Here is a 16,442-nt window from a genome sequence, read left to right as displayed (position 1 = left end):
ATTTAAGATATTATCGAACATTATGAGCTTTTATGTGATGAGCCGTATAATATCGCTCTTGGAGGTCCCTCGTTCAACTAATCACACCATGTCTCAGTTTGTTCATATTTATATTAGTTGGTGTCATAATTATAATAAAGCACTAATTCACTTCCCTTGGGAGGTGTGGTATGTCGATGCTCCAAGGGGATCTCTCTGCACAATATCGCATATTGCGTTATCGACTGGCATTAGGAAATTTCTCTGTTTGTTTTTGTAATTGACCGAATATAAAAACCATTTTAGTTCATGTCGTCCAAATATGGTGCTGTCAATTTGAATTTGATTTTTTTTTATCGAGACCGATGCACTATAGCGATTAGATTAATTGCGTCCTTCATTATATTATCCCCTTCTAGAGAATTTGTCTTGGGCAATTACTGTCAGGAATAAGAATAAATTTCAAACATTACGATTTGAATTTGTCAAGCGGTAGTGTGAAAGAGGACAAATTGAAGTTGAATCTATTATTGAAAATCCATCAGATATTAAAGTAATTGCTGGTTTTCGTCAATATCGTTGTAAAGTTTTCTCGAAACGGGGATACTGAAGCGTTGCTATTGTAGAACATTGGCAAGCTTGCACTTCTAGAATCATATAATGCCCTAATAATTGTAGACTAATATGGGAGAGCCTACTGTCTTTGCGATTGTCAATTATACAGCTTTACAGCACTCTATAAACTTGTCTTCCCAGTCAGTGAAAAACTCTCATTTTTGTTGTTAAATTGTACGAACCCATGCAACTGCCTCTAACCAAATGCTAATGTGGTTAACTGTAAACAAAAGACAACAGGTACTAGCAAAAACTTTTACGCGTTGCTGTGTATTCGGTAGCACATATATCATTTTTGAAATGAGATTATATCATTCAAACAGTAAAAACAGACGACAGCAATGCAAAACTTGTATACTCAAAAATAATAGAAAAAGGGTCATGTTTCCAAATACACTATACGGCTGAGGAAGACATGATGAAATTCGATCATAATGAATTTTATAACGGTTTCATTCTACGAAATGTCATATTGAAACTCCAAAATGTTTAAATAATAAATAACAACATAATTGATACAAAAAATATTCCATAATGGAAAGGTTGGTACATCAAAACTGAGAAAATTTTCATTCGATTACTTTGCAGTTCTATTTAGATTTACATGCAAACAGTTTCAAATTTATTAATTACCATTTCACATTTAAAAATACAGCCATTGGTGGTTTAGCCACCAACGGACTATCCATTTTTACTTCATAGGGGCGAAAAATCGCCAATTATGCCTAGCTATAAGACGACACATTCCGCCATTATGTATACAAAGACACCCATCCTAAAAGTTCATTCCTCTGTTACCCAGCGAAATTTGAATGCCTAATGGGATGTCGCAGACAAAAGACAAAACATGTGCATGTAACCTTGAATCTGAGTACTGTCGGCAGATTAGTTGGTTTTCCTTTTAGATAATACATAATCGATTCATTTCTCATAGGATTTTTCCCTCCATATTCTGCCTATGCGATTAGAGAATAGCTCATTGGCTATATATTTTTCTGGGAAAACGTTTCGGAACGGCGCAAACAACTTGCTAGCAAATATACTTTGTTGTAGATGTGTTAGAAATATCTTATAGGGTCGCCTGCACATGACACAGAATTGGACGAAAAATGGCGATCATTTGCAATAGGCTGTTGAAAAGATCCGACTGATATTCCCAAGCCCGAACTCAATACCGGTAAGCCGGATGTTGTAATTGCGTTGAACGAAATTCCTTGAACTGCTCCTGCAAACGTAGGCGCTTGCATGTTTTCCATGGCATTACTTGAACAGTTTTGTGGCATCATTCCACTCGGAATGCTGCGCTTTGCGTTTTCAACTTTAGAGCATGGAATAGAATGCCCGTCAAATTGTGAGGTATTAGAATATTCAATTGGCGATGAATCCCGGAAATGTGGCTGGAAATATGGCTTCCGCATTCTTGAACTTTGGTACCCATCGTTGTTTGTTTTCTTGTAAAGCAAAGATTTGAATTCTCTCTCCTTGTCTATGTCGGTTGCAGTGAGTGTGCTCATGTTGCTATTCGGAGAAAGCGGTTTGAAATCATCGTCACAATCAATATTATTGTTATTATTGAAGTTTGCATTACAGTTAAAATTATCAGTTTTATGTAAATTTTCAGGCGATAAATCCTGTGAATCTAAGTCGCCAGCATCGCTGGAATTTCTCGTATCTTCCCCGTCGCGAGATTGTTGGGAATAAGCAATATTTTTCACATCTTCACCGGAAATTTCACCATCCATATCATCGCAGCCATCAGTACTTCTCCGCTCTTGAGCCTTCTGTTTTACTTCGCTATCGTGTCGTTTCTTTGCAGTCGCCATTTCAGCTGCGTGACGTTTCCGCCATTTTGTGCGTCGGTTTTGGAACCAAACCTGCAATGGACAACAAGACGAATCTCATTATTAAATATGTTAGCAGACACCATTTTAATTCAAAGGATTTGTAAATAATCATGACGATAGCGTTTGCATAATACGGCAATTTGCTATTACGGGACCAGTAAGCAACCTAATTGAATTAAAAATCGTTTGTTAAACGCTTATTTGCCAAACGATAGAACTTAATGATAGAACTGGGTATAGAACTTAATAGTCCAGCTGACACATAGCATTTATTTAATTTATTTAAGCTGTTGATCGTCAAATAAGCTTTCAATAAAATCCTTATTTAAAATACTTTTGTCCGCTTCGAAAAATAAATTATCGTCATCAAAATGACAGCTAATTTGTCTGGTTACTTTGAAAGACGATAAAATGTTTTTGCGTTTATTGAAATCGTTATTTTCAGTTTATTCACCTCTATTAAATGATGAAGGTATAGACTGAGAAAATCCAATTGCGTCATAGAAAATGAATTGAAATCAGATTTATTCAATTCAATGCATTCTCAGATGGCTGTGTTATGCTACGGAGGATAGGTTAGTCGCAAACCAATTGCGAAATGGTATAAAAAACATGGCGGCGGTGTTTTAAAAAATGAATGCTATGATATAAACAGTGATAATTATATATTACTTGTTAATATTATAAAAAAATTTAGTTTTATTTTCTTCGGGTTTGTCGCAAACCAATTGCGAAATGGTATAAAAAAAAACATGGCGGCGGTGTTTTGAAAAATGAATGCTCTGATATTAACAGCGATAACTATAACACTTGTCAAGACCATAATTTTTTTTAGTTTCATCTTCTTTGCTAGAATGTTTAATGGAATTAGTCCCCTAACTCAACGTCAAACGCTCAAGTCTAAAATCCGCTCTGCGAGACGTTTCAGACCCTTTCGAAATTTATGCAATAATGGAGACATACTTGCACAAATTGTACGTTTGGGATAATGGATAAGTCGTGTATGTGCAGATAATTGGTGTAAGACACCTTTAGGTCTCTCGTTGGACGCCGTTTAAAGCGGGACAACAGCTTAAAACTCTGCTTAATTGCCTGCATCGATTTTTCGGCATACTTAGGTCGTATTATCAAAAGCAATAAATTTAAAATTAAATTAGTATAGATTGAGAACACGAAAATAATATAAAAAAATGAAAGAGAAAATTATTCGGGTACTTTACAGCACGAAAATATTTACGTAAAATTGTTAAAAGCGGATTATTTTAAGTAAAATTAAGATGACATAATTGTTTATCATGTTATAGGGTATTTATAGTAAATTCTTGATTCTGGAAAATATTTTCGCATCACGAATAAACAAAAGTAATCTTAAATTCTCTAAACCGTATATACACTACAAAATATGCACTCAGCCATTTTTTTAATAGTCGATATACAATTGTACTATCAATCTTTTTAATAATAGAGTGCACTCTTTGACAATGGTGGTAAACGAAGTTATTATGACATGCAGGTCATAGTGCAAACCCGGGAATTCAATCAACGGAGCTACGAACAGAAACGTTCAAATAACTGTATGAAGATAGTCGATTAATATTTTACATTTGGTAATTGTTAGATGCTGAATGAAATTCTTTACTAATAATGAATAATAATTTCAAAATATTTGATTTGGTTAGACGTCTAATGTGTGTATTGTATTGCATTCTTAAATTAATTTTTAGGTGAATGAAAAGAACGCTTTTGCCATTTGAAAATCTCATTTCACAGATCGTAATTATGAAATTTATAAATTAAGGCTCAATTAAATTCACTGGGTGGGCATGATTAACAAAAATTCATTTGTTTCAAATACCGCTAAATATATATAGTTTAAAATGGTTGATACCGTCGAGACGTGGTTCACGTTCAGCAAAGACTAATTTCAGATTGGGTGGTCGTTTTTTCAACTATATCACAGGGCGGCAATATGAAAACCACCGCCTTGTCTTTCTGTCCTATTCAAACAATAAATTTCTAAATGTAGAATCAATAATATTACTCGGCTCATTTGGTAAAATGTTTCAGTAACTAATAAGCTGAAACGATTTTTGTGCTAAAGTGATCATTAGTCAGACGTCACTTAGAAAATCAAATCGGATGGGCGATTACTTTGACATAAAAATTGCGAAAACGTCATGAATATTTAAACTGAATTCATCCCAACGGATCGCTTTTCGCTCCAGTTTCCTCTGTCTCAGGGCCAACTGACTTGAAGCTCCCGGGGGAAGTGAAAAATTACTGTGATCCTGGCGTGTCGGAGCAATTAGCTTTTACAGGCAATTGTAATTGAGAGGTTGTCCCAGTGCGCGGTCTTTATTACGTTTCCTGTTATCCTCAACAAAATCGATGTGTCGCGTTAATCATTCGTGCTTTTACAACGATCGTTTTGGATCGAATAATTGTGTTAAATCGAGTTAGATCGTTTTAACGTGACAGTATGATTTTAAATCTCTAGGCCAAACATGTTATAAGTGTATATTATGTAAGTGAACGTGTAGACAGACATTTTATATTATGTTCAAATACGACAAGCACATCATGATCTAACAAAACTAAAAGGGAAAGTAACTGACGTGAATTTAACGAAACCGATGGAATAAAACTAACTAAATTTTTACAAAAAAAGAAATCCCTTCAAAATTACATGTAACACTAATTGCCGCGCTCGATTTTTTTAACATCAAGCGCAAGATTCGCATTGTGTAAAACTGCATGAAGTTTGATAAAAACTATAAATTCAGTTCACTAGAAAAATAGTAATATAGTTACAAAAATCGCGTTGTACACTTCACATTACCGTCTGTAAAATAGGCATTTCTTTTGGTGCATGTTGATGTGCGCATTTATTAAACTCGAAACAAATTCTGTACTGGCGATCAGACGATTGAAGATATTTATGGGCGCAGAAATTGAATAAATATGACGTTTCTTACCCAGACCAGTTCAACAAATATTTAGCAATGTAAAAATTAGCCTGATTTTATTATATTATATCGTGTACGTTTATGGTCGATTTTGTTGTAGCGTTTACAATACATTGCAGAAAAATCACGATAAATCAGCGTCAATTTGAAGGGGAATTTGACACTCGAAAAAATAATGAGGCTTTCGACGACATTTTAAGGTTGTTATATTAAATGATTAAATTTCATGTTGTTATTATTGAATTATAAATTGATTATATTGTGCCTAGGTGTAAAAATATATTATATAAGGCAGGAGGAGTTAGATAATAAAATTAGACCGAATTTCTCCTCAACACAATTTGTAACCCATTCCGCGAGTATAATAAAAATAAATTTTCAGTCTGATCTGTTTAAGTAGATAACTATAATAAACTTAAACTTGAAAAAAGATGATATCAGATTTATTTGCTTTTGAACTCATATAACATATCTCGTAAATGTTTAAGTTTGTAAATGATGTGATAAAAATCAAGGTAAAAATAATCTTCGAAGATCAATTTCAATTTTCATTTGATACACACATGTGTTAATATGCGCAATCAATAAAGTAATTCAGAATACAAATGAATTAATGAATTGGAAAAAAGTTTATTTAAACTATTGGCTAAAAATCTCACAAACTATTGTATTTTTAGAAAAAAAAAGTGAACGCGGTATTAAAATGTTACAAAATATATATATATATATGGAAACACGTATGTTGTGAGCTGGCGGAAACAAAATTGAAGTTTCTAGTTAGTTCAGGTAATATTTAAATTAGTCAATATTGTAAAGCTATTTTACAAACCTGGGCCATTTTATATCTACACGCTATTTGGCGGTATAAAACCTCAAATATGATAAAGTCCTATTTCAGAGTTAATATAGCATATTTGATAGTTATACAAAAAGTAAATATAAGAAGTGTTTTAATTGATCGGAACAATATTTGGATTCGAGTATGTTCCACTATATGGACACCACCGCCCACGCTACATCTCTGAAAGTTAGAGGTGAAAGCATGATAAATTTCTGGCGTATAATACGCGACTATATTACAGTAACTCTTCAACAGTCAGGCACATGCAGTCATACCAACATCAAATGTTTGCATCATACTTCAAGTTTTACAGATTTTATTCGATCCGATTCGAGTCCCGTTTATACTTGGAATTAATTTGGATTTATCGTCCTTGTAATATTTCGCAATTTTGATAAGTAACCTTTTGAAGTGGAAAATTTGCAAATGTCAAGGAAAAATTTTGAGAACTTAACCTTATAATAGGATTAGTAATTTGTATATTAGTAAGTTTTATTTATGGGTATAATATAAACCAAATTTCAATGAACAATTATAATATATTATAGATATTGAACCAAAAAATAATTTAATAATTATTTAAATATTTTACCTGAATTTCGAAGCGAATAATACAAAGACTATTCAATGCCATGATTGCATTATCTGAGCAATTATTCAGAAAGCATATTAGTATCTTGTTAAGCTAATTGTATCGGAGGTGGATGTCGATTTACCGTTAGTTATCGTTAATATTTACCAATACCAAATGCATTATGATATTAAATCAAACATCATATATATTTTGATTTTGTTTATTAGTAATTGCAATTTTTAAATTAATGTTGCAGTGTCGAGGTTATCATACACAATTTACAAAAAAGCTTTGCGCATTCAGCTTATTTAAACATGAATAATGGCTTTTTTTGCCATTCTTTCCATTTTTATTCGATTTAATTCCCCAAAAAGGCTTCGATTGAATGATATGCTTTAACGGGCAATAACTGTTACCAAATGTTTTTTTGCATTAGTCATCGCCAAAATACAAGACAGCATCTCTTTGCTATTTGAATTTGAAAAATGTTTGAAAACCATATTTTTGGCATCGCGATGGGCGGGCGACCGAAGCGTTAGCTTCAACTGTGTCGGTATTGCAGATTACATATATCGGGTTCAAATCTTATGTCCCTACCTAACTCAGGATGTTATAAATTTTACCAGATTATACAATACGATAGCGATGTTTTCGTATTATATTTATGATGGATATAAGCGTCCAAAATGCGTATACTTTGTCACACCCAAGCTCAAATCAGATATCGTGATACTGATATGTTTAATCCACGCATTCGTGATTTTACCGGCATGATACACAACGCAAAATTATAGAATTTTCAAACAAGCCAATTTATGAAATAATGCGAGGATAAAATCAACATTTTTCCAAAAAGTACGTCTACAAATTTACTGCAGAAGACTCCATTTATAATGCCACAAATAATTAAAGTGCTGATTTTTATAAAAATGCCTCCAGTCATTTATTATTGATCATCGTATTGGAATGTTTTACAAATGATTCTGGTAAATGTTAACATTTCGAAATAAACATGTTTCTAAACTTGTCTATTACACCCTACCTTGACTTGGGACTCTGTCATTCCCAATGAATAAGCCAGTCTCGCTCGTTCGGGTCCCGCCAAGTATTTCGTTTGTTCAAATGTTTTCTCCAATGCAAATATTTGTTGTCCAGAAAAAGTTGGCCTGGTATGTTTCTTCTTGCCGTACTTGTCCATTCCGACACCTCCTCCTGAAACACCTAAAGAATAACGTATTTCAAGAAGAAGTTGGAAGATGTGATATTTAAAAGAAAACATTTTACGGCTTGGTATTGGGCCTATACTCCACATACTTACTAAAATGGCCAATGTTACATATTTTTCTATAACCCACAACATATAGCATCGATTTTACTGTATTCTAAGTCAAACCATGCAACAACATCTTGCAAAATGCAACATATTAAAATAAAATGATATTTTTATCCTTGGCAACAGACTCAAGTTAGGTATCCGAGATTTCATTTGCGGAAGCAAAATGCACAAATTGTAATAAACTTGAATCGCTCTCAGAGCTTAACATTTTAAATTTTGAATTTTTATATACATCTCGCAATAACTCAACAAATTTTGCTTTTTTAGTCCCCACCAGTATTTTCAAAGCGAAAAAAATGAAAGCCATAGTAATTATAGATTGAATTGGACGAGAATTGAGACAAATATTTTGGCGTTAAATACAATTTTATAGCAACACAACAAATTAAGCTGAATTTTTCCGCCTCGGAGACTGTTTTAAAATGGGCAGATCGTAGAATTGAGGAGCTCGACTTTTTCATATACAGTAGTGAGATTACTGATATATAGGGTTACCCATATCTAGGTTACCAAGGTCTCGTGTAATCCTCTGATATAGACTGCCAAAACAAAATTCATACGTCGCCATTTTAACTCAAACACCGGGAACGACGGTCGCGAACAGCGGAGAATGAAATGTAGCTACTTTGGCTGGAATGATAAATCGTCCGCTGTTAAACGACTCAGACGAAGATTATATGCATTTGAATTATTTTTCGATAAGTAATTATTAATGTTTTTACACCTCGTTTCTGTATCCTATCTATTCTATTAAAGACAATTATCTTACCTCGTTGCATCTTTTCCCTCCAATCTTCCTGTAAAACCCCGGGCCAAAATATCGCCGGACGGCCCGGAAGTTCAGTGAGCGGTTGAGAATATCTGTTCAGTCCCGATGAATTTGACGGAACACTACTTCCAAGATACATTGCAGCCGCTGCAGCAGCTTGTGCCATTGCAGCTCCAGGTGAATTGGGCGGCATGATGTGACCGTGGTGAACAGGCGAACTTCCCATAACATTTGTGTTGGAACATGAAGACGATGCTTCACCGCCGTTGCTGGGTCTGCTCAATATATCGTTGATTCCAAATGGCGTCGCAATGCTGGAGCTGTGTCCTGGTTTCAAATTTCCAGAAGAAATATGGCTTTGAAATGCAGAATATGGATAGAGTCCTTGAACTGTTGCATTGGCGTCAGTCATTCCGGATGCCGCAGCCGCATGTAATGCATTCATTGCAGCCGCTGCTGCATGATTTCCCCCAAATAAGAATGCTCCTGAACCGCTTGAACTTTCCATAATAACTATGATTATTGAATATTCTAGGCTAAACGAAAAGTGCTGTATCACAAGTCACCTCTTTTAGCTGTTTTTGCTAAGCCTAATTTCAAAAATGTAAAGTTTTTTTTAGTATTTACGTAACTGAAGATACAGTTAATGAAAACCCTCCTACTTATGCCGTTTAGATGAGCAAATGATCCGTTCCTCAACCAAGTTGCGTGGTTTTATGAAACGGCACACTCGAGGCCTCGCTTTCTCTCGCTTGCCGTCCTTGGTTAGTCGAGTTACGTAGGTCCTAGAATGATGACTACGTCAACTTGATTGGTTATTGTTCGGGGCAATTTTATTGATATCCAATTTCTGGTGCAATCTTTGCAGCTTCCTAGTCTTGGGAATTGTCCGATATTATATTATTATGTTATATAGGACAATTACAAATTATGATTACTTGACCAAACACGAATGTCGCTTTCGGAAACAAAAGAACCGATAGACCGATACACATATGTCGCGATTTATTCAAGCACATGTTTTAATTCAGCCAGCATAATAAGCAATAATAATGAACGATTGACATAATGAATAAAATGTATTTAAATCAGCAGAGCATTTTACAAATTAGTCAAAAATCAGTCAATGGCGGAAACCCAATAACAGTAAACAAAATTAGAATACTTCCATAATAGATTATACTATAAACAGAAATAAACAATAGTATTCAAAGTCAATTCGATTTTTCGTCGAGAGAATTTCGTATAAGACTGAATAATTCCCCATTCTCGAAATTAGTGCATATATTGTCTTCGCAAACTACAAACCTAAGGTCATGATTATGAAAAAACAAAAAACTTTCCATGTTTATACATATATTCAATATGTATAAGATCCATATTTACTGCTACTAAAAAAATATTTCCGTTGCTTTTATCTTGGCAAAAAGATCAGGGGTGGAATTTTAATCGTTGCTACGATTCATATACATCTATTAGCCAATATCATGATTCGTGTTCGAAACCATGATCGAGGCACTGATGCCACAGGCGGTCTTTACCGATTCCGTACAAAAAATGAGTGACGCCCCAAAAATTAAATGTTTGACGATGGCGTGGAAATGATGTTATACCTGAGTTTAAATCAACGCAGTTCATTTAATTCTCACATTATTTTCAATGAGGAAGATGCATCCTGTTACTTCTACACTTTTTGTTAAAGGTTGAGATTTCCATGAAGTTTACAAACTAAAGGCTATTATGCATCATCTATATTTCTTTTTCTTGACCTTCATGCGCAAATGTCTGCAGAACGGATCCTATAGAAGTTGAATGGCCTTCACCTGGCCAGGGGTATAACAATAATGATTGTAGATAACAAAATACTTTTTACTTTTTTTTTCTGAATGATAGGATATTATCGCCAGTGATTGCAGTCTAGAAATAAACCATCTTTGCGGAATTGTAGTAATTTAGTATTGATCAAAAATTAGTCGTTTTCTGGGTGTCTTCATAAGTGTCCATACTTATAATATTTTTTTGTTTGTTCAATATTTAACCAAAGGGGTGGATGTCGCACATTTGTGTTTTAGGGCTCTATGGTATTGAGCATGCATTCCGTTTCCAACTTTGTTAATCCTGTCACCTTGTTATATATCTTATCTTCACGAGACAAATAAACATACATACATTACCAGTCTATCTCCTTTGTGATGTTTTGCCTCATATATATACTGCTAGAATTCATTGTATCTTTTTATATACGTAGTAAGAGAAATATACGAGAATTGTGTATCAAAAACGTTTTCATTTCATGTTTTTGCCCCATTATTTTGATTTCTAAACATTTCAACTTTATCAAAATACTCCCAGACAGTTCATGCATAAGTTGCCAGCATTATTTTTCATTAAGTGCTATAGAATTTATTCACTTAAAGTATTCACATACGTAAGCTAATGTTCAATATTGCCTTTCATGCGCAATGTGAGAGCAACATTTGCTAACCACAAATTTCGAACTCTTGATTTTATCAATAATTCTTAGGAATTGTCTAATTTGCGGTCGGCTCTGATGTAAATATAGCGTCAAGCACAACAGTGATAAATTCTGTCACGTAAGGTTGGCAAGACACGAATAGCAAAAATTAGTAAAATGTTGTTTTTATAATTTTCGCCCCGCGCAACAAAAAAGGTTTTATTGTTTCGTTATTTCAAAGCAAAAAGACCCTTTGATCACTATTGGTGATTTATCGAAGTTGAATATTTGGGACTGGGTTAATACTTTAAATTCAAATATAACATACAAGATTTATTTTAAAACCCCAATCGTTCACATTTGTAAAACGAAAAGGCATACACAGTCCGTATTGAATGTGTTATTAAATTTAAAGTCAACCCCTGGCCCAACGTTTCCCCACTGAGGTGAAATTTGATTGCTTGGCGGAAAAAATTTTACTTTGTATTTTCTTGTAGTACTAGGAATATTTTTCACTTATTTAGTTTGGTCTTAGAAGCGTATATATATAGGGTATGATAGCCACGGCTCGTATTATGGACGTTGTTTGTGTACGGGCGCAAAAAGATCTAAAAGTTTAAAATTTTTAATAATAATTAACTAAGTAAAAAATGGAAATGAATGAAACTCGTACTTTCACTCAAATAATAACGTACAAGGATCTCATTTCGGCAGCAACTGTTAATAAAAATTGTCGAATAACGATCAATAGGGCCCATTTTTTCAATTTTGCTACATAGTTACGCCACTGATTAGTGTAATACATACATTACAAACTATTCGAAAATATAAAAGCCAGAGTACCAGTTTTACGTATCGCAATTATAACAATTGGAATCTGTAAATGGAGTTTTCATGCGAAATGGGGAGGGGACAAGAGCTTAAGAATTGGCCAAGGGAGGAATGTGTCAAAAAAGGTTGGGAACCACTGCCACTGCCCTACATCAATCTCAGGATGGTGTGGAAGGAGTCTCAAGTATCCGAATCGGGGTTGAACCGGTTTCGGTTAATTCGTTTCGTATTCGTTTAGGAATCGCTCAAACAAACATAGTATGTAAGACTTATTCTGATATGCTATTGGCTATCTCCGCGAAAACAAAGAAAATGTTATGATATAATACCGGCATTTGAAATAAAGTGCTAATGTGGAAAAAAAGTCTTTTGAAAAATTCGTGATTCCTGTTTCTGTGATAGGATAGTAAAAATGGAGATGAATATTAATCTCTTAATGATTTGTTAGTCTAAAATTTTGCCTGTGATATCACTTTCGATTTTCAATAATCTGAACAAATTTTGATAACACAAATTTAATTTAAAAAATAACAAATTTTATCTGAAAAACAAATCTAATGGTATTTTTAAAATTCCAATTCCTTACTAAACCCATTATTTAATTGGTGACCATTATTTATAAGCATGCAATCGCTTTTCTTGCCATAGTTGAAATATAGAAATATCTGAAGAAGTTTGACCTAGGTCAGACGAAACGTTACAGAAATCCATAATATTATTGTGTAGAAAGACTTTTGAATCAAAAAGAATGGTCATTTTTATTTTTGCTATACAAGTATACAGCATTCGGACATTATACTCATACGGATCCAACTGCGCAAAGGCATAGCCATGAAAGGTAGTCTCGCGTAATCTCAACTGATAATTATACCCACTGTTTAATTGTTAACTCATCTCCATTTTTTTTTCTTACTCATGTTTGTGTCTCCTGAATACCAGTGGGTAATAATTTAACGATAAAGAATACTTACTTTGGGCGTTATGCAATCAATCGTTTGTATCAGTAGTGGCGGACTATCATATAAGCAACTAATGACTTTACAAACATTCATTTATCACTCTGTGTTTACCGAAATAAAGAGAAATCATCTGTTTACCAAATCTCTCAAAATCAAGTTATACTCAATCATGTGTGATCTGTTTATAAAACTTGGTATTTAATAGCTTCAGGTAATCACTGAAACTCAGACGACGAATGGCCATTAATAACACCTTTCCCAACATTATAAAAGATATGCCGCTGATAAAAGTCTCATTCGCCCGCTTTCGTATTAAACTTAATGACATAATGCTAACGATCAATAATATAAAGATAACAAAATCATGACGGAATTAAAATAAATATATATATATATATACATTCAATAAAAATTCATAACAAAGAAAATGTAAAATATGAGTGCAAATTATTTTACCTCATAATTTGCTTGCATATGTATAATTATATGTATTCTAATTCAAAACATAGTTACAAAATCAGCCATGTTTCCTAATGAGGTGATGTGTTTTAAATTACTTGTATATTCGTATATATTGCAATCATTTTTATACCAAGCATTTTGGATATGATACGTGACAAGACACATTTACCCTGGTAACGTTTCAAAATTTGAAAAATATCTCGAGTGCGATGACTGATACATCGAGAAGTCAGCCCAATTGTCCGAGAATTAAAAAAGTTCCCTATCTTTCGTCCTAAGGTCTGGTGAATTTTTGCGTCGAGGATTAATATGTTCGAAGCAGAGAGGGAAAAGCGTTTGATAGGATTCGATTCTCTGAGGGTTATTGCAAATGTCTCTTAAAGGTGAATTGAGCTCATTGCTTTTTTCTGCGCCTTCAAAATGTTGGATGAAACATCGATCCATGTGAGTCTTCTATAGCGGCTCTTGAAGATCGATCCGTCCAATTTTTCACGAGAACAACAACCACAATTTATAAAAATGAACCATGTGTACGGTCCATCGGTACCGTCCATTTCATGTGCTGAACACGAGTGCTACAGATGAGAAAATCATCCATGCTCACAGTCTAACTTGCAAAGATGTAAAGTAGAATTATTTATCCTATTATGAAAAGTTTTTCCGCAACATACGTGTTTGTTTTATAATTTTAATTTTCAATCATTTTCTATTCAGGATCTCTGCACGACAGACCCGCAAAATTTACAGCCTCTAAAAAGTATTTGTTTTGTTATCGCCACTATGCTATTAGTAAGCACTTTAATACCTTCCTTCAACAAAATAAAGCCAAGTTTAATTGAAATGACCAACAAAATACTAATTTGCAGGTAATTAATCATATTGTTAAGTGCTATTAATGAAAGCGTGAAAGTTTTACCATTGAAGAACCTTTTGAGAGACGTAAAGTACATCGTAAACAATGGTATGTTTATCTATAGACCAAAAACTCCATCAGGACGTCTGAATCAATATCTGCGACTAAGATATGTTGTAATAAATTGAATCGAATGTTGGTGGTGGTTCATTATTCAATACCCATGCACACAGTGTGTGAATATAGTTTTGAAACTTATGAGTAAGACCATGAGCTCTCATGCTGAATGACTTTTCCTCGGTGGTTCACTTTTTAATACCAATTAATACACACAGTGCATGTAAATGCAGCGTTTTGTGGCTATATGAGTAAGACTACCTCTCGTGGTAAATGCTTTCTTTTTAGGATATTTGTCTCTTTTGATTTACACGAATTTCAATATGACGTTGCAGCCAAGGATTTGGTGGCGAAGTTTGTCGTTTATTGTGTAGCGTAGGAGTCGGATCCGGAATTTTATGCCAAATTCCTGGCGTCGACATTTTGAATTCCTCGGAATGGAGAGTATGACTTCTGGTTCTTAGGGGTCGAATTGTAAAAAAAAATAGCTAACGCCAACGATTTCGTTTTTAAAATTAATTTTCGACTAAGAATCCAAGCTATATTTATATATATATATGGATTCCATTCATTTCGGTATATTTTGAGGTTTTATTCTATAAGAGGTATTACCAATATCGACCAATGCGACCCTGAATCCAATTTTTATTAACCGATGAAGGAAAATAGGAATATGGCGACACACCCCAAGGACAGGTTAATTGTATTTGTGAGAAACGGGATTTTTTTTTAGTTTCATTATATGAAAAATGCACTTGAGATGATATTAATACTGTTACCGCAACACAAATACAGTTTCCTAATTCAAATGAAAAAAAAACACCGTTCCCGTATGGGCCAATATTAATCGCCCTACAATGCGTAGACTTCGCCACCAACGACTCAGTGACGTGCGTCATGTAAGGTTGGTCGTTTAGTTGCTTTTGATCACAAGTCAAATAAATCAGTTCCAAAAACGGTCAACATTTCATGGCTAATTGCTATTTGTTTTTCGCCCAGTGTGCGTGCCACCGTCGGCACACCGTTTATTGAAATTTGAACAGTATATTGCCACATTTGAGTCCTTATCAGGCGTTTCTTTATCGAACGATGAACCGTAGTTACAAACAAGACACTAACAAATCCCACCCACTCTCATTAATTTATCGTATTTGCAAAATGTCATTATATAGCAGATAAGTATGTTTGCAGTGAAAAGCCGACAAAAGGGCATGGGTTATGCTATCAATTGGCACCTTCATCTACGTTTACTTTCGCAATCATCAAATAGATTATCTGGGAATTTAGGTGTTTTTCAAAATGGCAGTTCGCTTCGCGAGTGTTGATGTCAATTAAAACAAAACATTTTAGAATGTTCACTAATGTTACCTGAATTCTACAAAAGCCCCGTTTTAAATTAACAAATCCGCAAGAAGGTACAACAACAGGAAATCACATATAACAAAAAAATAATTTACTTAATTTTCAGTTTAGATGCGATTTATACTGAAGGATATTATATAAATTACGAATACACCAAGTGGCCGTATTGGTCTCAGTGCTTAATTGTCTTAATTTTACCCCTTTGCAACTGTGATATTGATTGAGATCCTAAAGATGTCAACAAACAAAAGTTCGTGTATCTTTAAAAATCAGAATAGTAGCATGGCATACAAATACCGAATAATTATTATAGCTATCACATAAAAATGTTGTCAGAAGGATTTACATGTAATGAATAACGACGACTGCTCCTGAATAGTGTCTGTATCATCAGCTCACGATCCCTCCGTAAACTTTGCCTTTTCACATAAAAGGTTATATTTCAAAATTTCCCATTCAAGTCATAACTTTAAAGGACT

General features: G+C 34.0%; 1 protein-coding gene across 1 annotated transcript; it reads right to left on the bottom strand.

The window, feature by feature from the left end:
* Nucleotides 1-859: 859 nt before the first annotated feature.
* LOC120339331 (uncharacterized) lies at nucleotides 860-9,651 on the bottom strand. The gene is made up of 3 exons (XM_039407435.2): nucleotides 8,925-9,651; nucleotides 7,862-8,040; nucleotides 860-2,468 (listed from the first exon to the last, which is right to left on the bottom strand). The coding sequence occupies exons 1-3, from the start codon at nucleotides 9,430-9,432 to the stop codon at nucleotides 1,653-1,655; spliced, it is 1,503 nt and encodes a 500-aa protein (XP_039263369.2). The 5' UTR covers nucleotides 9,433-9,651; the 3' UTR covers nucleotides 860-1,652.
* Between the last annotated feature and the right edge of the window lie 6,791 nt (nucleotides 9,652-16,442).

The sequence above is a fragment of the Styela clava genome, chromosome 9 (genome assembly GCF_964204865.1).
Source record: "Styela clava chromosome 9, kaStyClav1.hap1.2, whole genome shotgun sequence".
Lineage (NCBI taxonomy): Eukaryota > Metazoa > Chordata > Ascidiacea > Stolidobranchia > Styelidae > Styela > Styela clava.
This window is presented reverse-complemented; position numbering and strand designations above follow the sequence as displayed.

Excerpts from the sequence above, each read along its gene's own strand:
- LOC120339331 (XM_039407435.2), bottom strand. The coding sequence starts at position 9,432 with ATGGAAAGTTCAAGCGGTTCAGGAGCATTCTTATTTGGGGGAAATCAT. Across the intron at positions 8,041-8,924 it reads GAGGGAAAAGATGCAACGAG|GTGTTTCAGGAGGAGGTGTC; the intron begins GTAAGATAATTG and ends GTTATTCTTTAG. Across the intron at positions 2,469-7,861 it reads TGACAGAGTCCCAAGTCAAG|GTTTGGTTCCAAAACCGACG; the intron begins GTAGGGTGTAAT and ends TGTCCATTGCAG.